The sequence below is a fragment of the Heloderma suspectum genome, chromosome 6, assembly GCF_057233095.1.
Source record: "Heloderma suspectum isolate Gila_16-S chromosome 6, 16-S_ref, whole genome shotgun sequence".
NCBI lineage: Eukaryota > Metazoa > Chordata > Lepidosauria > Squamata > Helodermatidae > Heloderma > Heloderma suspectum.
Window position 1 is genome coordinate 42,572,597 of NC_139463.1, and position 24,406 is coordinate 42,597,002.

The window sequence follows — 24,406 nt, forward strand, 5'->3', positions numbered from 1 at the left end:
CAGATTTTGAATTCAAAAATGCCGCAGTGAACATTTCACAAAGGAAGTTGGCCGTTTTGTGAATTTTGAACAGTTGCAAATATTCGCTTTGGCTCTGGCCTGCATGAGAAGCGGGCTACCATTTTGAACACCGAGCCTGGTTTTCGCTTCCCAGTCTGTTGCTCCGTCCAGGCTGAACCAGGAATGTTCCGGAGGAGCCAGGACTCAGGAGTGGCTGTTTATATTATTTTTTAGGTACCAAAGAAATGTTCCAAATATCCACCCTTGCCTTGGAAACATTTGGCAAAGTGGCCGTGTGGGAGAGTCAAGAATTTGTTAAAAGAAAAGAAAGTCACACTCCCTGCCTCAACAAATGTGGCGCACCCAAGTACTAATCCCAGAGGAACAAACACCTTGCTCCACAGGCCTTTTATATCCTTCCAGGAAAGTTGGATTTCCCAAGAAGGCATAAACATCACTCATTTCAATTAAATTGGCCCTGGCCAAATACCAGAAGTAGCCTACTAGCATCTGGGACGGATATATCCACTGAAGCACTCTGCCACCACCATCATCCCAAGCTCAAGCTCCTTTCCTGAGGGTGAACTGGGGCAACACCAAGTGAAGGGGAAAAGATTTCATTGTTCTCTGGAACGACTGTTGCCAACTCTCCAGGCAATAAAGTCAGCCTAGCTGGTAGAGGTAGTGTTGTTGCTTTCAGAGAAGTCTCCAGAAAAGGAGCAAGGATATTTATTTTATTTATTTACAACATTCGTATACCATCTAAAACAGATTCTGGAGCAGTGAACATGAGAGGTACAATGGTAAAAGATTAAAAATTTAAAATACCGTATTAAAGTTCTTAAAAACAGAATGCCAATAAAAACTATGGCTGGTCATTCAAGGAACGCTTCCTGGAACAGAACTGTTTGCAGGAGGCGCCAGAAGCAATATAGTGTTGGCACCTGCCTGACCTCCAGGGGCAGGGAGTTCCAAAGAAAGGGGGCCACCACCACAAAAATATTTCTCTAGGTTTGTGAACACCCCCCCACACACACGCACACACAATTGCACCTCAATTCCAGAGTTGTTGTTGTTGTGTGTCTTGGGGCCAAAGTAAATGCTATACTAAATGCATGGCTACCACTGAAAATAGCAGCCACCTTTTTAATCTCCTATTTCCATTATCAGGTAATTCAGTAGAAGTTACTCCTTATTCCAACATTACAATATCCCGTATTTCTCCATCCCCATCTACTTCCCGGGCTGGCAGGGCACGGGAAAATACAGAATGCTGTGCTATCAGAAGACAGGATGGATAAATGTTTTAACTCTTTTAACCTGCTGTTTTATTATTTTACCGTGTTGTTCACCACTCCGAAATCTTCTGATGTGGAGTGGTATATAAATATTGTAAGTAAATAAATAAATAAATAAGTTCTACTAGACTTCACAAGCCAGAGAGCGAAATACCAGGCCGCCATTTTGGGCAGTAGCCACACATTTAGCATAATGTCTAGTTTCCCACTGCATTACACTGGCTCTTAAATACAGACTTCATAAATGAAGCCTCCTGGAGCCTCAGTGGCTCATCTCTATCAGAGCGGGAAGCGCCTGGCAACTTTACCCTTCCGCCTCTCCCTTTCTGCAGGTGGCACAACGACGACATCTAGAGGAGAACACGTGGCACCGGAGACCCGCCTGTGCATGTCCACCCGACAACCACTAGGGTAAATGCCAAGGTGCCCTTCACAGTGCTATGTGTAGGTCAGCCTTCCCCAACCTGGTGCCCTCCAGATGTTTTGGACTCCAACTCCCAGCATTCCTGACCACTGGCCATGTCAGCTGGGGCTGATGGGAACTGAAGTCCAAACAATACAGAGGGCACCAAGCTGGAGACGGCTGATGTAGGTTACTTGTCACTAAGCAAAACACACTGTCTTGTTTGCTGTCTTATGGGATGGTTTCAAACGTGGATGGAGAGCCTCAGAGGGCAAGGCTGTCACTTTTAAGGAAAAACAGCAGCAGCTAGTCCCATGTGATTACACAGAATCATAGAATAGTAGGGTTGGAAGGGGCCTACAAGGCCATTGAGTCCAACCCCCTGCTCAATGCAGGAATCCAAGTCAGAGCATCCCTGGCAGATGGCTGTCCAGCCTCATCTTGAACGCCACCAGTGTGGGAGAGCCCACTGCCTCCCTAGGGAATTGGTTCCATTGTCATATTGCTCTAACAGTCAGGAGGTTTTTCCTGATGTTCAGCCAGAATCTGGCTTCCTGTAACTTAAATTTCATACAAACCTGTGTTGCACTGCTATCTCCTGTGCACTGTGACTGTGGCAGGGTGTAGGACTGCCATCCGTCTGCCTGGGGTGGAGGGGCAGATTTCTCAGGAAGCACCTAAGATGATGCAACCAACATGCATAGCGCTTTACAAAGCACAAGAGGGCTGGTCTCTGCTCCCAAGGAGCTTACACTAATTTCCCACATCACAGGAAGGGAGGAAGCAGGGAAAGAATATACAGTTATTTCTGTTGCTCGTATTTCAACTTAGTTACCATAGAGCAGACTTCAGCCTTGAAGGATCTACTCTGGTTTTGTTTTTAGAATTTCAAGGCCCCTCAATCAGAGCCAGGTGCAAAATGGTGGCTCGGGGGGGGGGGTGTTCTGTACACTCTTTTGACGGTCCATGGGGCCTGTGAGCACATGCTCAGCCCAAGAGTTTGTTTTCAGTACCAGCACTGAAGTCACCATCCTTTCATGTACAAAGATCCACACCCAGTCCCCTCACACACAAGCTTTCTTCATGACAGCAGTCTGATTTGTGTGCGCTTGGTGGGGAGGCTTTCATCTGTTGCTAGTGCTAAACCACTGGGAGACAGAATTTGAAACTCTTGCAGATCGATTGAAAATTAACCCCAAGACCTACCAGGGGATCTCAAATCAGCTTCTGCCCAGCCCTGCCATGAGGCACAGGGATATGCCAAAGGCTTCGTGGAAAAGTTGGGTTCTGAGGAGGGATTTGGAGGAAGGGAGATGCCATCACACAGGAGTCATGGGAGGAAGTTGGGTTCTGAGGAGGGATTTGGAGAGAGGGAGATGCCATCACACAGGAGTCATGGGAGGAAGTTGGGTTCTGAGGAGGGATTTGGAGGGAGAAAGATGCCATCACACAGGAGTCATGGGAGGAAGTTGGGTTCTGAGGTGGAATTTGGAGGAAGGGAGATGCCATCACACAGGAGTCATGGGAGGAAGTTGGGTTCTGAGGTGGGATTTGGAGGAAGGGAGATGCCATCACACAGGAGTCATGGGAGGAAGTTGGGTTCTGAGGAGGGATTTGGAGGGAGGGAGATGCCATCACACAGGAGTCATGGGAGGAAGTTGGGTTCTGAGGAGGGATTTGGAGGGAGGGAGATGCCATCACACAGGAGTCATGGGAGGAAGTTGGGTTCTAGAAGGAATTGGAGGGAGGGAGATGCCATCACACAGGTGTCAAGGGGGGAAGTTGGGTTCTGAGGTGGGATTTGGAGGAAGGGAGATGCCATCACACAGGAGTCATGGGAGGAAGTTGGGTTCTAGGAGGGATTTGGAGGGAGGGAGATGCCATCACACAGGTGTCAAGGGAGGAAGTTCTAAGCATAACCGGCAGCAAGGGGGACACTAAGGAACTCCAGCCCATCGATTACCTCCTCCCATCCAAGCACATTTGCTCTACAGCACTGCCAAATTCCTTCCAGAGTGGCGTTTCCCAACCTAGCTCCCTCCAAATGTGTTGGACTACAACTCCTATCATCCTCAGTCTTTGCCCATGCTGGCTAGGGGGTGATGGGTGTTGTAGTCCCAGAAGCAGCAAGAGTGGAAGGCACTTGCATGTCCCAAGACAGGAGAGAAAATATTCTCAGATGCCTGAAAAAAAGGTTTATTATGGGTGTTGCAGTCCCACACATCTGGAGGACAGCAGGTTGAGGGAAAGCTGTGCTACAGTTCGACCATTCAAGACAAGAGTCAGATTGTTCTGCTCCAGAAGAGCATTGCAGTCCCCAAGAATACAAGAATTTAGCAACTCTGGCCCAGGACACTGAAAATAGGAAAAAGGGGACGTTTCCTTACCAAACTCACTGGCACACAGGTGCTCGAGGATGGCATCCGACTTCATCTCATTGTCGCAAGGAGGACACACGGCCACGCCTGGCAAGAGAAGAGAGAACAGCTTAGTATGAGGAAAAGCAGCAGTGGTGGCAAAAGCCTACTAGCCCGGAAGGCTACTAGCCCTCCAGCAAATGGACCAAGGTGCTGCTGTACCTTGATACAGAATACGTCCTTAGTGTGTCCACAGCTAAAGGCAGGCTTCCCCAACCTGGTGCCCACCAGGTGTTTTGGACTTCAAGTCCCATCAGCCCCAGTCAGCAAGTTCAGTGGTCAGGAGCTCTGGGACTTGTAGTCCAAAACAGCTGGAGGGTCCCAGATTGGGGAAGGCTGCGCCAGGGGCATGTTTGGCATTTGTGTCAAACAGTGGAGCTTAACTTCTAATGCAGCAGTCCCCAACCTTTTTGGGACCAGGGACCGGTCCATGGAAGACAATTTTTCCATGGACCGGGGGGGGGGGATGGGACCGGGCCACAGTAGGGGTGTGGGAACCCCCCTTACCTTGGGTCCGCAAGGGGGGAGGCGATCCGTCCCTCCCCCCTGCCACCGGAATCCTCGTCGGCCCCGGACTCGCCACAGAGCTGCCGGCCAGCTCCGGACAGGGGAGGACTTCCGGCCGCTGGGACGCAAATGGCGTCTGCATAGCAGACACCATTTGCATCCCTGTTCTTTGTAGTAATAGGCTATTACTGCAAAGAACAGGGCCAGAGCCAGCCGGCAGCTCCGCGGACTTGCCGCGGAGTGGAGCCGGCCAGGGCCGGCAAGGATTCTGGGGCAGGGGGGAGGGACAGATCACCTCCTCCCCCCCACGGACCCAAGGCAAGGGGGAGTTCCTACACCCCTACTGCGGCCCGGTCCCTAACATGCCACGGACCGGTACAGGTCCGCGGCCCAGGGGTTGGGGACCCCTGTTCTAATGGATGGATGGATGGATGGTTGGCTAGACAGAATTTGACTAAGAAGGCACCTAGAATAGCAATTTTTGCTTCCTCTGCAGCCAGCATTGTTTCAAAGGATCCACACCAGATCCAAGGACTGGTCATTGGGAGGGGCAGGGCAGCGGGTTCCCACGCAAAAAGCTTGTCACTCAGCCTTCCCCAACCTGGTGCTCTGCAGGTATGCTGGGAGTACAACTCCCATCATGCCAGCTATCAGGTCGGCCGAAGGCTGTTGTATCTCCTTAAAGAGGTACACACATTTGTGCAATTGCTCTGGGAAGGTTTCACTCTGTCTCACTTCTATGTTCTTGGCCACGGTCCTGCCCCAGCTTCCAGCCTCCGCTATCCTTTAATGGGACTTTTATCCTTTAAAGCACACATACATTTCAAATCACACAGGCATGCCATTGCACCCATGGGCCCATGCACCTAGACATCTTGTTAAATTTATCTACTATTTTATTTCATTGATTGATTGACTGATTGATTGATTGCATTTATATCCCGCCTTTTTTCCTCTTGCAAGGAACCTAAGGCAGCTTACATTATCCTCCCCCTCCTCTCTATTTTATCTTCACAACAACAAACTGTGAGGTAGGTTGGGCTGAGAGTCTGTGACTGGCCCAAAGTCACCCAGTGAGCTTCCATGGCTGAGTGGGGACTAGAACCCGGGTCTCCCGACTCCCAGTCCAATACTCTCACCGCTACACCACTCTGGCTCTCGAGTGCAATCATATGCATATTTAGGCAGAAAAAGGTCCTACAACTCCCAGCATTCCCCAGCCAGACTTCCTTCTGTCTAAACATGCATAGAATTGCACTCTTAGCAGAATAGAAAACCCCAGAAGACTAACTCCGTCACAAGCTAGTCTGAAGTTTGTTCTTCCCGTCTCCTTTTCTCAGCAAACTGTGCTACATGTACCACATGCAAATACACACATTCAGTTTTGACTGAAAAGAAATTAAGGGTGGCTAGGGGAGCGCTGGGAACTGTAGGACTTTTTTTCTGTCTAAATATGCATAGGATTGCACCCTAAATCAATCTGAGCATTGAATGTGAGCTCTGCGGTCATCCTCTTGCACAGCTCCCATTCCTTTCAAGGAGGCAATAGAACACCTGCCTAAACATGGTCAGAAATAGGGATGGATGAATCTGTCTAGTTCGATTTTGCTCAGTTTCTCTTTTTTTCCAATATTAAGTTCATTCTGTCCCTTTTTTGCATCAGTTTGAGATTTTGTTTAAAGTCTGCATGAAAGTGTGTACGTATTTTCATGCGCTTTTCGCCAAATATATGGATTTTTGTACGCACGCATCTCAAAATATACATATTATTTGCAAGCAATTTCCCCCTAAAATAAAGCGGCGGGGGTGGTTGCCCACTTTTCCATAATACATGTGTTTTTGTGCACATCCTCCTATAATGTATACATTTTTGCACACATTTTTTATTTGTGAATAAAATTTTGAAAAGTGCAAATATCCATAGAACTGCATTCCAGTTCATGTGTAGGTTCAGGAAGTGCAAATTTGGTAAGTTCACATTAAAATCTGAACTGAATAAATTTCTCACCTATCTCTAGTCAGAAGGCAACTGATGCAACAACTTTGATGAAGCTAAGCAGGTCTGTATTTGGTTAGTGTCTGGATCAGAGACTACCTAGGAATCCTCCAAGACTTTGTCCCCACCTCACCCCCGGAAGCAGGGCCGGATTAAGACATGCTGAGTCCCTAAGCCATGTCAAGATTCAGAGGCCCCATACCATAAAAATAAAGAGAAAAAATGTATTGCATTATAGTAGAAAGAATAATGAAAGGGTAGCACCCAGTGTTATCTTGTAGTTAGACAGTGTTAGATAGCCTTCTCTGAAGATCTGTATAAAAGTACTAATAAAGTAAGTTGATGTGAACTTCTTTTAAACTGGCACTAGCTTGTGCTTATTGCCTCCACTACTAAATGCTGTGTTGCCACACTTTCTCTCTATATAAAGCAACTCTGCTGTAAGTCACACCAGACTTTCCAACATATCTAAGTCAAAGCAATTTCATCTTAGTTATCATACATCTTAGTTATCTCCAACATATTTAGAGGCCCCTCATAATATCAGGCCCTAAGCCATGGCTTGTTCCTAAATCCAGCACTGCCTGGAAGAAAGGTAGTATGAGGCAGATGCCTTATATTACTTCATGGCAAAAGCTGCTCGGTTCATGGAATCAGCGTGCACACAGCCCTGCATTTCCTTAAATCATATTTATTTACGTAGAAAACTTATACCTCACCTTTCCAAGATGTTGGCATCGCTCAGGGTGGCTTACAACAATAAAAAACCCCAATCCCATAAAAATGACCAGCATAAAAATGGAAACAAGCTCAGGAGATAAAACATTCTAAAACAAGGATCTCCCACATAAAAGCATCTGTCCAGCAAGACAAATGCTTGCCAAGATCAGGAAGGTTTTAACCAGTCAGCAAAAAATGGTAGGAGTGGGGCAGGGCATGAGCAGCCCTACCGTTAGGCAGTGTGAGGTGGCTGATTCAGCCAGCTGATTTTGGGTGTCCTGAAAGGACTGCAAATATGTAGTTATTACATTTATTTTTGTTCTGTTTTTACTGCCAGGGACGAGGAGAGGTACTACTTGTGGGATTTTTTTTGTCTCGGGTGCCGTAGTAAGTTGGCCAGCTGTTGGGACTGTGCACCTTGACTTGGGAAATAAAATGAAGTCAACGATTTAAGAAATATCATGGCATAAATGCAATATTTCAAAGAAATGATACAATCCATGAATGAATTCAGACCCAGTAAATGGTGATCCAATGTGAATGAAAGATTAAAATTAATAAAATAAAACACAGGCAAAATGGTGAGCCCAGAACTCCACCATGTCAGTGGTGGTCTTGCGGAAGACCAAGGGTAATATCCAATGTAAGTCCTACTTAGAGTAGACCTACTGAAAAGAATATGTTAAGTTAGTCTTTACTAACTTAAGTCCCATTCATTTCAATGGGTGCACTTTAAGTAAGACTAACAAGAGTCCACCGCAGACCAGTTTAACTACAGTTTGGGAACTTAGAGGATGGGGTCTTCTCACCAGGCCTGGAGGCGTGATCAGGAGGGGCGATGGCGTTAATTCACCTTCTCCAACTTCCCCCACCTCTCTGTCCACATACTGAAGCCTTAAAAGGGTTATTAATAGAAAATTAATACAATAATATTTCAAGGTCAATGGGCACATTTGGAATTGGAGAGAGTGGCGTGGGTGCTCTCACAAAATGGCTGCCATGGGTGGGCTTGCCAGTTCATCAAAAGACTATGGTGATGGGCATGGCTGGGCACAGAAGGCTCATTTCCCAGAAGGCAATCTGGTGAGATTAAAAGAGAAGTAACTTGCTCAAGATTCAAAGTACAAAGCAAAGGTGGGGTCTGAGCTCCAAAACACAAACTCACTCTTTTGAACCCAAATAAAGATGGCGCTGGAGGGCAGAGCTTCACTTGGCAGCACACCAGCTTCCCAGTTTTAATTTTTTTAAAAGATCTTAAGAAACAAAATAAAAATCAGGAGAGGCAGGGAGCCTGGCAGGCGGAAAGGGAGGTGCCGGTGAGCACACTGGTGCCCATAGGCATCACACTGGAGACCCCGGCAATAAATCAATGAAAGAACATTTCCCAAAGAAATTTTAAAGACTACAGAGAAAAAAACAGCAGCTGGCACAAAGTGCTGAGAGAGAAAACATTTGTGGAGATTTTTTTTTTTACTCAGCAGGCTTTTGCCAGGTTGACGTGGTTTTACTGAAGACTCTGTTATCTTTGCCAGGTCTTTCTCTGTTGTCTTTTTATTGTTGCTATATTTTACTATCCAAACCTCATCAAGGATCCCAGGGTTACGTGACCCTCTTAGGGCAGAGTGTTCTGGTGGTGGTGCCACCACCTCAAAGGCTCTATATCATGGGTCTACCCACAGCACTTCAAACCATGGTGGGACACAGACCGGCCTCCTCCATCAAGGACTTAATGGAGGAAGATCATACGGCTGGAGCTGTTCCCTTAGATATCCTTAGAGTTGGTTCCGATGCACTCCCATATGGACATGTTCTGGATAAGCATCTTCTAAGGTTGGTTTTGCTCTAGAGAATTTTACCGCGGCTGAAGGATGGACTAAACTGACCCCGGGAGAGGTCTTCCATTTCTGGGTAGTGCTCCTTACAGCATACCCAGAAATTCTTTCAGGCTCATCGACAAACCTGGAAAAGCAAAATCCTTGACCGATCCCTTTGTTGCATGGGCTTTTCGTTATAAAACCCGGGTGGTTTGCCAGTCCTTTCCCTTCTGAATGGATTGCCAATATCAGCAAGCAGAGCCTCAGAAGTTAAGCCCTTCTTGTTATTACCTGTGGATATCTTGACAACGGAACAGCTTTCTCGTCTCTGCATTTTTTTCTTTGTGTTTTACTTACCTCTTTGCTCATTCCCCCTAAGTTGTTTATATAGCCCCTGAAGTCAGCCATGAAAAATGTGGAGGAGAGCTATGAGATTTCCTAGGCGATATATCCAAAAAAAACTTCCTTTCCTCATTGAAACCTTAGTATACAAACCTCAACACGAATCCCAGAATGCAGTCATACCTGAATCCCTCTTTGTGTATATGTCTGCAGGGGTGGGGGGGATATCTATCCTACAAATACAAACCAGTTTCAAATTTATCTGCCATGGCCCTCAGCCAAGTTATGCTGGGAATTGTAGCTCCCTGACAGAGCAAAAGATCTCCAGCAGAGCATTCTTAGCATCTTCACAAAATAACAGTTCCAGATCAGGTTTCTTGGAGGGGGCTCTGGCCGTCAAAGTGACTTCAAACTGGTTTCAAAGTGGTTTAGGATTTGGAATCTAGATGTGCAAAGAGAAAGGGAGGGAAAGCACATGCATTTGCTTGTTTGTTTCTGTTTTTTAGATTGCGACTACTCCAAGGTGGGGGGGGGGGGCTACCACAAGGAACTTGCATTTCCTTGGCCTGAGAAATGAGAGTTTTTATGCATCACCAAAAAAGCAAAAATGCATTGCTAAAAAGGAGGAAATGCAATTCCAAAAAAAGTACAGTAGAGGACACAGGTTTTCATAAGATTTTCATGTGCTAATTTAGACAGAGAGATGCAACTTTAGAACGAATTGCTATAATTTAAATAGAAATGCAATGCATCTCACCATAGTAGGGAAGATATTGGCCAGGTGAGCTGGGTGCCCACTGCTCGGTCTGCTGTTCTGCTAAATGTTGTTGGGCAACTTCCGGGCCCCTGCTGCTCTCCCTTCCTAGGTTTTTTATCTTTAAACTGGTCTTGCTGCCCAGTTCAAGTGTCCTTCAAATAGAGGACATGTTCAAAAAGGAGGACTATCCTCTGAAAACAAAAGGCTACATGGCCACCCTACCAAGAAATCAAGCCCATTAAGCCTAACCTGTTGCAAGGTTGTAGACAGAAATGCTGTGGCATAGGACCCAAGGATACACAGAGACGTGGGATTGCTGGCCACTTTCTCCACACCTTGCATAATGGACCAATGGATGGACTTGGTATAAAGCAGATTCGTCTGTTCATTCGTATTTCATTTCATCTTTCTGCATTAGAGTGGCCATGTGTCCTACTTTACAGAGGATGGTCCTTTCTTTGAAGAGGATAGCCCTTTATCTGCAGGTGTCCTCTATTTGGAGGGCTGTCCAGTCCAAGGCAGGCTTAAAGAACCCAAAGAAGAAGGAGCAGAGCAGGGCCTTGAAGTTGCCCATCTATAGTTAGTACCTGGTCAGCGGACCAGGCACACTGGTCAAGTGGCCACAGTCTTCCCCACTATGGAGAGATGGATTCTATATTTATTTAAATTTTAGTAATTAGTTCTTAACTTGCATCTATACATATAAATTAGCTTATGCCATTTTTATGCAAATCGGTGCCTTCTTTTTGCCTCTCCTTTGGCGATGTGTAAGAGGCCTTCCTACGTAACACTCATTTTATGCTGCAATCTCTTCCACCGATTTAAAAGCTAGGAGAGTGTTTGTTGTTTGGGGTAAAGATATATGAGAAGAACATAACTGTCCTACCACAGGCTATCATCAGTTCAAAATATACTGTTGCAGCATGGGAAAGGTCAGGCTTTGCAGGGCATTCACGGGCATGCATTGAGACACACGTGCATGAGATCAGAGGTGTCCAACCGCCCACTCAGAGATTTACAACGTAATCCTAGAAACATTTACTCAGAAATAAGCCCCGCTATGTTCGCTAGTCCTAACCCACAGGCAAGTGTGCATTAATAATGGAAAGAAACAAGCCTGTGTAATATATTACATTTATATCCCACCGTTTTTCCTCTTGCAAGGAAACCAAGGCAGCTTACATTGTCCTCCTCCTCTCCATTTTATCCTCACAACAACCCTGTACGGTAGGTTAAGCTGATAATCAGTGACTGGCCCAGAATCCCCCAGTGAGCTTCATGGCCAAGTGGAGACTAGAACCCCGATCTCCTGAGGCTCAGTCCAGCACCCTCACCACTACACCACACTGGCTCTCTCGCCATATTGACCCAGTAATTGGTGGAGAAATGTTTCTGTGAAATGCCCCCACCCCACACCACTTTGTTTCTCTGAATAATTCACAGACTCCCCAGCATTTTAACTTGGGAATTATTCCCACTAAAGTCAATGGGGCTTACTTCTGATTACACACACAAAATAGCATGGGATGCCTTTCAAACCCTGAGGCCTGCTTTCGAATAAAGTGCCTTTGGATTTTCTCCAAGGCATTCTAATAAATAAGAGAAGGAAATCCAAATATGCAAACCATTTTTTCCTAGTAGTCCAGGCTTAAAAATCAGGTTGCATGGAACAGCACACTGTGACTTTATAGTTGTAACAAGCTTGTTTCAATTGCTGTACGTTTTTGGAGGAGTATTTCACGCTGCATCCCTTGAATAAGGTGAGCTACTGAAGGAGGGATCTGCCCATACTGTAAATGTGTGTGTTTTTCTGTAGATATTCAACAGCTGGCCACCTTCATGGCAGCCCCCAGTGAGTGGAGGCAGCCATTTTTAGTGGTGGAAGCCATTTTGCATTCTCCAGAATTCGAAAACCACCTCGGAACAGGGCTGGGGCGGGGGCATGAAATGGCAGCTGCTCTAATTCTCTTCCTGCCCCCCCCCCAAAAAAGTATTTTGCCTTGGCCCTGAAATAAGCCAAAAGAAAACAAGACGATTTCCTGGTGGGTGAACAGCTGAGAAATGGCTCTTGTCATGGTTGGAAATTATGGGAGCTGCAGTCCAACGTGGGTTTGAGAAGGTTGCTGTTATATACATCCACCGTGGCTTGTAGACCAAAATAACCCTTGGAACATATCTGTGCTACAAACATATATAGGCTTTACGCTTGCTGAACTGTTGCGGCTTCCCCCAAAGAATCTCTGCAACTGGCATTTGGTGGGTGACGAAATTCCCACGCTCCCCTCACAGAATTGAAGTTCCCAAAGTTCCCTTGAGAGGGGGGGAAAAAAACACATGCATGGTGTAACGGTTACAAAGTGCCTCATCTGAACCAGAAAGACCTAGATCCAAAAATCCCCGCTCAGCCACAAAGCTCACTGGGTGACCTTGGGGCGCTCCCTATCACTCAGCTCAAGCTGCCTCACAGGTAGGGCTGTGCATGGACCCCCCGATCCGACTCAGAAGCTGCTTCGGGGCGTTTGAGGCGGGCCCGATTCCACTCTGGCTGATTCAGGGGGGCCCAACCTGCCTCGGCCTAAGAAGTCGAAGCGGGATTTGGACATCCCAATCCCACTTTGGCCCCCAGCACGCCACCCAGCCCCCAGCTCCTTACCCGGGCCCTTGTTCCGTGGCGGGGGCACCACCAGAGAAGGCGCTGCCAGGGAAACCGCTGCCAACAGGCACGAGGGCAGGACTCGCCCTCCAACTGCGCTCTCTCCCTTCTTGGCAAGGAGGGGAGGGTGCCCAGTTGGAGGCCGACTCCTGCCTCTGCTCAAGCCTTCACGAGTTCCTTGCTTGCGAGGAGCCTGTGAAGGCTTGAGTGAGGCCAGCGGCAGCAGCTTGCAATGAAGGTGGGCTGCCGCTGGGGAAGCCACCGCCGCCAGCTCCTAGGCCCTCTGGACACGTGCCGGCAACCATCTTGTTCCGGGGAATGGGGGGAGCCATTTTTAAAATGGCTCCCCCTGTTCCCCGGAACAAGATGTCTGCCAGCAAGCGTCCAGAAGACCAGGTAAAGAACTGAGGGCTGGGCAGCAGCAGTGGCGGCGGCATGGCGGCTGGGCCTCCGGATCACTCCACAGCGCACCAAAGCACTGTGGAGGGGTTCGATCCACTTTGGGCTGCTTCGGGCCCCCTCTGCCTCGATTCAGAGGCAGCCCAAAGCAGCCCAAGGTACCCCACTTGGACTCGGAGTTTGGGCTTTGGGCCGAAGCGGTGCACAGCCCTACTCACAGGGTTGTCGTGAGGATGGAATGGGCGGAAAGAACCGCGTATGCCACCCTTAGCTTTTTGGAGGAAGGCCAAGATAGAAACATAATAAATCAACAGACACAGATTATTCAACCAGTTTAAAGCCATCACGTAGACATGGTTTTGGGCTCCTCTATCCCCACGCTGACTTGCAGCTAAGCCTGTGCGCTTGATGATGTTTCCTCCGGTCTGTTTCCAACATGATTCCTCCTCTGACCCTTTCCAAAGCACACAGCTCGAAGCAAAAACTTACTCCAGGGGAGGGAAAGGAATGTGTAACGCTCTATTAATCGGTAACTCCCCAATGCATCCAGCAGGTCTGCAGGCCGACCATCTCATGTTTAAGGCAAAAGGAATTCAAGCCAGTCAGCATTTCGGAGGCAGGAACAAATCCCGCTTTCCAGGTGTTAATGAGAGAAGGGGGAATAAACCTGGAAAGGATGTTGTTGTCTTTCCTTTTAATTATTCATTTTTGGAGGGATGGCAAAACTCAAAGCTGGTTTATAACCTTATCGACTTCAGCAAGAAGCAAGGCTTCCACTCGTGAAAACTAGGAGCAAATGGGAGTTCTCTGGAGGGTGTCGGTTTGATTTTTAAAGACCAGTTTAAAAAAACCTCACAAGAAATCCCCTCGTTGTAAAATGGTGTAATTGGGGGGGGGATTAGAGCCCCTAGGTTTCACCGTAATAGGTCTGTTATCTGTTCTTGAACAGCCTCTCCGTGTCACAGGATCTGGCCACTAAATAATCATTGTTTGGGGCTGAAATCCTCAAGACACTGGGTAGTCTGCAATGTTAGCCCTACTTAGAGTAGACCCATTGAAAGGAATGGGGCTTAGTTAATCATGACTAACTTAAGTCCCATTCATTTCAATGGATCTACTCTTAGTAGGGTTAACATTGCAGACTACCTGTTGACTTAATGCAAAGGGCCAACCTGCAGCCAAGCTACATCTGAGGCTGGTCACACTGGTCCAGCCTGAAGTGTAAGCGCTGTGCTTTTTTACAATTAGCCAGTGTGGAAGTATGATCCAGGCCGGGATGCCGGTGAGGGGGCTGCAGTGGCTTTAACCTTCCTCCTGCTGTGGGCTCAATCCAAATTGAGCCTCCCACACTTGCAATTCGCACTGCAAAAAAAGGTCCAATTTGTTTCAGTGGGACCTTTATTTGCAATGCAAATTGCAGGCATTGGAGGGGGGAGTCTAAAAGATTAAAAAAAAACCCAACTCACACATATACCGGGTCCTGATCCAAATTGGGGCAACGCGCTGGCTATCTGTCAAAAAATAACACAACTGTGCACTTAAAGACAAAGTTACATGACCAGTGTTATGTGTAGTTTGACCATTAGATCTGATGCTAAAAACATCCCTTGAAGTTCTATTTCTGCGTGTGCGTGTTTTGATGTTAATAGCTGCCGTGGGGGCTGGGGGATTTTCATCAAGACCACAGTGTGTGAGAAGGAGGGTTAACCTTTTCCTCCCCCACAGTGGTCCTGATGAAAAACATACAGCACTCCATGAAGTTCACTGGGTGATCTTGCTCCCCTTACAACAACCCTGTGAGGTAGGTTAGGCTAAGAGCTGATAACTAGCCCAAGGTCACTCAGTGAGCTCCATGGCCAAATGGGGATTTGAACCCAGGTCTCTCCAGTCCTCATCCATCACTAGAACCACTACATCACGCTGGCTCCTCAGGGAATGGCCTCGCTGGACGGGACCAAATGGTCTGCGTAGCCCAATATTCTGCTCCCAGCAGTAGCGAAGGAGATGCCTTTGGACGGTTCATAGGCACAACATGAAGGCAATCCCAGCCAACCTACCAGGGCCCAGGACACTTTGCTGTCTGAGGCAAAGAACAAGATGGTGCCCCCTCCTATTCCGTGTCCAAAAGCCAACTTGACTGGCAGATCAGTCTGTCCAACACTGACGATGGCACTGCACCCACCATAGCACCTGAAGGGGTCAGGGCGAACTTAGGGGGTGCAGAGCAGGCCACATGGCACAGAGGTGTCTCCTCCAATATCTTGCTGCCACCTCCCAGCATCTGCTGCCTGAGGCTACTGCTTCACGCTGCCTAATGGTAGGGCCGGCCCTGCAACCTACAGACAGGACAAGCTAGATTCAGTGGCTTTCAAGCCTCTGCTTGCTCTACAGGCCAATGAAGCAAAAGCATGCCCCAACAGCTCCAGATCCTTGACATGTCCCTGAAGATGCTTTGGTGTGGCCTTCATTGAGATGCACATCTCAATCGTAAGCATGTTTACTCAGAAGTAAGACCCACTGAAGTCAATGGGAGTTATAACTGTGCAAGGCTTCTTTTTTTTTCCAAAATGGACAGGAACAGGGACTATATCTTCTTGCCACCATCAGTTCAGACAAGAGGGCAACCCAAGTTGCCCAAAATTATCTTGATAGGCTGGACCGCTGGGCTGAAAACAGAATGAAATTTAATAGGGATAAATGCCAAGTTCTGCACCTAGGAAAAAGAAACCAAATGCACAGTTACAAGATGGGGGATACATGGCTCAACAGCACTACAAGCGAGAAGGATCTTGGAATTGCTGTGGATCACAAGCTGAATATGCGCTAACAACGTGATGTGGCTGCAAAAAAAGGCAAATGCTATTTGGGGATGCATTAATAGAAGTATAGCTTCCAAATCATGTGAGGTACTAGTTCCCCTCTACTTAGCATTGGTTAGGCCTCATCTGGAGTACTGTGTCCAGTTCTGGGCACCACACTTTAAGAAGGATGCAGACAAACGGGAGAGGGTTCAGAGGAGGCAACGAAGATGATCAGGAGACTGGAAACAAAGCCCTATGAGGAAAGACTGAAAGAACTGGGCATGTTTAGCCTTGAAAAGAGAAGACTGAGGGGAGAAAGGATAGCGCTCTTCAAGGACTTGAAAGGTTGTCACAGAGAGGAAGGCCAGGATCTCTTCCCCATCATCCCAGAGTACAGGACACAGAAGAATGGGCTCAAGTTACAGGAAACCAGATTATGGCTGAACATCAGGAAAAATGTGCTGACCATTAGAGCAATACGACAATGGAACCAATGACCTAGGGAGGTGGGGGGCTCTCCCACACTGGAGGCATTCAAGATGAGGCTGGACAGCCACCTCTCAGGGATGCTTTGACTTGGATACCTGCACTGAGCAGGGGGTTGGACTCGATGGCCTTGTAGGCCCCTTCCAACCCTACAATTCTATGATTCTATGAAGTGGTCACAGGGCTGAAGTAACACCCCTACAAGGAAAGGTTACATATGTGGCTTTTTAGTACTGGAAGTGGGGATTTGATAGAGGTGTAGAATCATAGAATCATGGAATAGTAGGGTTGGAAGGGGCCTACAAGGCCATCGAGTCCAACCCCCTGCTCAATGCAGGAATCCAAGTCAGAGCATCCCTGACAGATGGCTGTCCAGCCTCATCTTGAACGCCTCCAGTGTGGGGGAGCCCACCACCTCCCTAGGTCATTGGTGCCAGAACTTTAAAGTGTTCATGCATAAATAAAATTATGCATGGTGAAATGGATAGAGGGGGAAAATGGATAGAGAAAAAAATCTCCCTCTCTCCTAATACTAGAACCCAGAGTCATCCCATAAAGCTGAATGGTGGGAGATTCAGGACAGATAACAGGAAGGACTTCTTCATGCACTGCATAGTGAAATTAAGGAATTCACTTTCAAAGAATGCAGCCATGGCTACCTATTTGGATTGGGAGGATTAGATACATTTTTGGAGGACAAAACTATCGATGGCTACTAGTCATGGTAGTACGTATTACCTCCAGGATGAGAGGCAGCCTGTCTCTCAATACCAGTTGCTAGGAAACATGAGCTAGGAAACTACTGCACTCATGTTTTGCTTGTGGGCTTTCCATTGGGGCATCTGATTAGCCCAGCATCCTGTTCCCAGAGTGGCCAGAGAGGCCTTTGGTCTGACCCAGCAGGGTTCTTCTTATGGTCTTGCATTCAGTATGGGCCATTCATATGTGCATGTCCGTCACTTGCTCACTGCGGCATCAAATAGTGACCTGCATGTGTGAATGAGCCTTTGTGGATCTATCATCCATGTATTAACAGATATGAAAGGCATGTTATTTTACACAGAAGTAATGGATCTCTCTGAGCTTCCTAGGAAGGGAATTCCAGAGAGCAGGGATGATCTTGAGCCATTTCGGAATATCATAACCACTACGACCTCCAGGTTTCTGAGGACCCTTGGAGACACCTGCCATGGGCCCCTCCCCGCAAGAGTCCGCCTTCTCACCTCCACGGTCACCAGCTGCTCTTCCTCCTCCTCCTCTTTCTCATCTCTCGCTTGCTGACGGACAGAGAGCCAGCAATGGCATCCCCTGCTCCTCCTCCTCACCACCAGCACCGTTGTCTGGGCCAGAGGGAGAGGCAAGTAAACAAGCAGATTGGTGAAGGGGGGGAGCGACTCCAGGGGCTCTTCTCAGTGGGGCCCCGCTGGGGTGTGGGCCCTCAACAGGTGCCCAACCATGCCTACCCTTGACACTGGCCCTTCTCATAACAACACATACCGCAACAAGATTTAATCTCAATATACTGTATTGAAAAAGAGAGGGCATATGCTGCGTCTTATCTGTCAACTCAGGGGTATACAAAGACAAGGAGTTACTGGGCACAAGGCTACCTCATGCATGGTGTCTGCACCCACATTTTTCAAAACCCTCCCCCCCACCACACACACACACACACACATCTCCTTGCACACGCATTGAATACGTGGATGATACGCCTAAAAGAAGATGGCAGATCCCATATAGCAGCGTTCTCTGACCTGGCACCCCCTGAATGTGTTGCACTACAATTCCCATCATCAACCATGGGATGATGTCAGCTGTAGTCCAACACATCTGGAGGGTTGAGGAAGGCTGCTGCAGAATCTCTCACCGGCTACAACATCCTGTCTACAGAGAGCATCGCAGCCCCAACGGGGCAAGAGTGAGGAAGTCACACATGCACACACTTTTACACACACACACACACACACACTGCCAAGTCCAGAGCAAGAACACAAAAACCTTTTGTTTGCTCCTATGTAGCTGAACTTTGGCAGTCCTTGTAGCAATGCTGAGAGCCGTTTCCTCGTGTGGAATGCCGCAGCATTTCTTTACCATGAGCGAAAGTCAGGGAATTGTTACATTGAAAAAAAGAGAGGGGGGGATTCTGGACTTGAGAAAGAATGCACGAACGCAACACAGGGCAAGTCGAACAATGTTTTTATTGGACCCCACAGCCTTTAAAGTTCTGGAAGCAAGCTTTAAAGTTCTATAGAACACTTCTTCTGACTTAAATGCTTAGAGCAAAACATAGTGGGCAGGCAACCTAGTGCCCTGCAAATGTTTGGGACTTCAGCTCCCATAATCACTGGGCATATATTGGCTAGGTGTTGTGGTCCAAAACATCTGAAGAGGGCCAGGTTGCCATCCCTAATGTACAGGGTAGATGAATCTGTCAGATTTGCTTTCTCCCACATTTGAATTTTTTTTTAAATCTCAAGTTCTTTCCATTGGTTATGAAGAAAATTGTGAATTATGAAGAAAATTGTGAATTCTTATCAAAAAATGAATGAAATTCTCACCCATCTGCAATGGCCAAATTCTACATGTAGAAGACCTGCCTGCCATGTCGCTGTTAAACATGAGAAGCCTATCAGAGAAAAGAGGTGGCAGCCCTAATTTAGGACCACAAACATGGCTGACCACACAGGGATCCAAACAAATACTTTTAAGAGTGAACTCAAAGCCCTTTGCCTAGATGAACAAATCTGTCTAGTTTGCTTTATCCCACATCCATATTTTTTAACATTCATATTAAAATTCATAGGACAGGTGGTGTGGGGGCTGGAAGAACTCCAAGAGAATCCAAGAATCCCTCCAAGAGAGACTAAATCCTAATTTCACATAAACACTGGGCCTGTTTACACGTAATGGCAGCAAATCATGGGTTAAACAAGCCACAGTTAACCTATGATTAGTTCTTAGGTTAACTGTGGGTTGTTTAACGCACAATTAACCCAAAGTGTCCAGTTTCGCACATCATGAAATAACCTCCAATCAAGCAAAACGGGCTGCATATTCATGGTGGCAGCATGCAACCTTGGCAAATGGTGTGTTAATTAACCCAAGATTTGGTGCCATTATGTGCAAACCAGGTCACTAATGGTATCTGAACTGGCGATGACCTACCAAGAAAGGAATTTGGAGGTTTCGGTGGACAGTTTGATGAAAACGTCAATCCAGTGTGTCTCTGCTGTGAAAAAGGCAAATTCCATGTTGGGGGTCATTAGAATAGGTAGAATAGAACTGCCAAAACCATAATGACTTTATACAAATCTATGGTTTGACCACCATTGGAATACTGCGTACAGTTCTGGTCACCGCACCTCAAAAAGGTGCAGAAAGATCTAGAAGAAGAAGAAGAAGAAGAAGAAGAAGAAGAAGATCTTTTCATCCCATATAACAGGAGTGTCAGAGATCCCTGCTGGATCCAGAAAACTGGAAATTTGGCTAAGTTCTCATCAAAAAACAAGCCAAACAATTTTTTCACTCATCTCTAACCATATATCACCCGCACAGGCACATTTCGCATATCTAGAGTAACGTTTATGTCACTGAACATATATCGCTTCTTCAAGGAAGGCAATGTGACAGTTGGGGGCACCAGGGCACCTGAGACCCTTTTCGTGCTGCCCGCCAAGGGTCCCTCCCCCTTCTACTTTTTATTTTTATCTTTTTTAAAATAGCAAAATTTCTTACTGGCAGCTGGGATCCCTTCAAAGCAAAGTGAGGGCCTCCATCCGCCACCACCTTCATTTCCCATGAATGCCGCTGGGCCACACATGGGGCTCAGAGACAGTCTTAGCCATGTGGCGGCTGCAGGTCGACGCTTTCCTCCGCAGCATGCCCATTTCGTGCTGGTGCCTGGGACACTTTCTCAAATGGCCAAATGTGTCCACGGGCCCAAAAAGGTTGCCTTCCCACTGTGCAGTCACTGGTAACTTCTCACGGGAGGGCCATTTCACACACGATGAAGAAGGAAAGCCAGGTTCACTATCAAGTTTACCCTCCCCTCTTCTGCAGCCAGTATAGAAATGCAGGTTTACTAGCGTCTTAACAGGCTTAATAAAAAAAATACAGGCTGGTAACTTCTGTGGGCTTCTTTACAAGGCTGAATTAAGCCTTGGATAGCAGTATCATACCACCTCCATCTTTGAAAAATTATAATCTGTACACAAGGAGTGTTGTGGCTGAACGGGACATCTGAACTTGCGTATGGTGTTGCCCACACTGGCTCCTCCCCCAGCATCCCTGGCCCCGCCCTCTCTGTTCACGACCTTGCTGGGTTGAGTGGCAAAGGCTGAAGGGGGCTTCTACTCACATTCAAAAGGACACGAATAGAAGCCCCCTTCGAAACTTGCCAATCGGCAAGAGCGGGTCCAGGAGGGGAGGGGCGGTTCCATGCCCCATGCCTCACGCACAAGTCCAGATTTCCTGTTCAGGCATAACAGGGTCTACCATATACTATTCTAACTTTGTGCAAAAATTCTAATCAGAAAACAACTTCTCTTTAAGGACTGGACTTGTTAAGTTGTCAGCTTATACCTGAAACAAATAGGATTTGTTTAAGAGGGGGAGGGGAGAAATTTTGGAGCCTGCAGTGCTGAGACAGCTACACTGAATGTCCAAAACAAATCTGTCCAGCTTTAAACTCAAGAGCAGTTATGAAAATAACCTTTTCTTCCCTAGGGGTTAGCTTGCTTTAAAAAAGGAGTCCATCACAGACCCTTGCACCAGGTCCTCTACTAAATGGAATTTTTTAAAAGAGGACCACCTTGGCGCTACACAGGTGGACACCGATGCCAACTTCAGAAACTAGATTTCGAGCTGTCTGAACTGAACCCAGGACTAAAATGTATCCCACACAGGTTAAGAATCTTACTGTTTAAAGACTTGCAGATTCATATCTAAAATATATTGAAACTGACAAAGGCAGCCTTACTAACGCAACAGCAACCAGATCACATACCAGTGCTGGGATGTTTGCATTAGATCCTCAACATGCCTTTGGTGAACAATCACTATAACGATTTTACATATATTTCGGGTACTTCCAGACTAGGCTTTTATTGTACAGTTGCCCTGTCTGAAACACAGAATTTTAGGAGGTGGGTCCAGACATCATCATCTTCCATTTGCAACCCTCCCGTGTTTTCCCACTGCTTCTTCTGCCTTTTTTCTGACTTCAAAAAAACACACAACTGCTAATAGCTACACAATGCCTTTTGCTTGGTAGCGCAAGGAGCACTCCATCTGGAAGCACTCTTAAGCTTGCGTGTACTTGTCATGCTCTGTACTTTTTGTATGTCGTTGAACTTCACTGCTTCCACTTAAATACACACCCACACATGCGTATATGCATCTGCCAACTTAGGATAACACTCCGTGCATCTGGAGAAGTGGACTCTACTCCCCAAAGCTCATGCCATAATAAGTTTGTGAGTCTTGAAGGTGCCACAAGACTCCTCGTTCTTTCTAAGAGAAGACAGGCAGGTTTGAGCCATGGGACACAATCCACTAGGATGTTCTTCTGCATGAACTCCAGCAATTCATTACAATGGGGCTCCCACTGGAGAATGTCCTGGCTGATTGTGCTCTAGATTACCTAGATACATAGCCATGGGGCGGGACGCGCACACGCGCACACACACACACACACACACAGAGTCCATTGCATTTCCCACCTGCCAAATAGCATAGGGTTGACCTTGGCAGCTAACCTCACACAGGCAGGGTTACGCTTTATCTCACAACAAAAACAGAACAAAAAAGCACACTCAGCCAAACTCAATAAACTAGGCAGCAAAAGATTGGACTTTGTTGCAATGTAGATCTGTACGTATAACTCTTCTGATAATATATCATCCATACGCATGCCTTCAGACTCTCATGAGCAGCAAGCTTTGCCAAAAGATCACTTGGATGAGGGAAGCAGAGCAGCCTTCACCAACTGGTGCCCTCCAGAGGTGGGACTACAATTCCCATCATCCCCATCCAGCAACACTGGGGGTTGTTACACTTTTAATTCTTACTGATTATTATCCTGCCTTTTTTCCTCTTGCAAGGAAGCCAAGGAGGCTTACACGGTCCTCCTCCTCCTTTCCATTTTATCCTCACAACAACCCTGTGAGGTAGGTTAGGCGGAGAGTCAGTGACTGGCCCAAAGTCACCCGGTGAGCGCTTCATGGCCGAGTGGGGACTAGAACCTGGATCTCCCCAGTCCCAGTCCGACACTCCAACCGTTAACACCACGCTGGCTCTACACCACATGATGTGTGTTAGAAGCAGAGCACTATGTTGTGGTTGTATTGTTATATTGTGGTTTTAATTTTCTATATATTTTAAATTGTTTTATTGTGTGCTGTTTGGTTTTAGTTTTTGTGAACCGCCCAGAGAGCTTCGGCTATTGGGCAGTATAGAATAAATAAATAAATAAATAAATTGTCATTTTCAAAGTATATCCACAAGGGTGTTAGTGACACTCCTTCGGCTCTGCAAATTCAAGCAGGCCACACAGCGCACTGATGCACACATCAGATATAGGAAAATTATGGCTGGATGAGCCCACACATGCCGCTCCCCACATAGGAGGAAGAAAGGGTAGGGACCTAGTACCCCTCCTTGTATCACACCTACTGGAAGTATGCTTTACTACCATACACCTCCAGATGCACACGAAGAGCTGGTTCACATGAGCACATGACCACTTCTCTCCCCACACTTGGGGGCAATTTGCACATGCACGTACACTCAACGACCAGCGGCTGAACAAGTGAACCTTCTGCGTCTGAGAGCACTGCACTTGCAATCATGCAAGGCAGAGAATGAGCGTTCCGCCTGTGGTGGTAATTTTGTGGAGTTGGGAAAAGGGCAGAAAAGGGCAACTACAGTGATCAAGGGGCTGGAGCAACTCCCCTATGAGGGGAGGCTACAACAGTTTGTTTAGCCTGGAAAAAGGGCGAGTATGGGGAGACATGATAGAGGGGCATGAAGGCACCCCTCTATCGTCCTCTCTCAGAATTGTTCCTCTCTCAGAATTCGCTACCACAAGGTGTAGTGATGGCCACCACTTTGGATGGCTTTAAAACGAGATTTGACAGATTCATGAGCGAGAGGGTGCTATTGCACCTGTGTCCTGCTTGTGGGTTCCCGGTCGACAGCTGATTGGCCACTGTGTGAACAGAATGCTGGGCCAGATGGACCCTTGGTCTGGTCCAGCAGGGCTCTTCTTATGTTCATGGAGGATGTATCGCCACTGCAGTGGGCGTTGAACTCTTAGGTTAGAGGTGCCAAGATAGTGACAAATCACCACACATGCATACCCAATAACGTACTCCTTGTAAGTAAACCATTGAGTCTGATGTATTGCTATCCTGGCACTTCTAACCTAAGAGTTCAACGCCCACTGCAGGGGCGACACAGAGGATAAGGCTATCAATGGCTTTTAATGATGGCTATATATTACCTCCAGTGGCTATATATTACCTGTGTGTACCAGTTGTTGGGGAACACCAGTGGGAGGGTGCTACTGCGCTCATGTCCTACTTGTGGGCTTCCAATTGGAGCACCAGGCTGGTCACTGTCCAAACAGAACGCTGGACTAGGGAGGCCTTTGGACTGATCCATCACAGCTCTTCTTACATTCTAATCTGTAATGGGTCATTCATACATGCAAGTCATCTCTGTGATGTGGTCGTGAGCAAGTGAAGAACATGCAGGTGTGAAGCGCCCTAAGACGTGGGAGTGCGCTGGCACAAAAGCAAGCCATTGGCAA

General features: G+C 47.2%; 1 protein-coding gene across 1 annotated transcript in view; it reads right to left on the reverse strand.

Annotated features, from left to right (window-relative positions):
* The window catches only part of SFRP1 (secreted frizzled related protein 1), a 70,300-nt gene that overhangs the window by 39,033 nt on the left and 6,861 nt on the right, over positions 1-24,406 (reverse strand). The window contains exon 2 of the mRNA XM_084804075.1: positions 4,089-4,166. Within this exon, the coding sequence (XP_084660201.1) occupies positions 4,089-4,166 (78 nt within the window). The remainder of the gene's footprint in view (positions 1-4,088; positions 4,167-24,406) is intronic.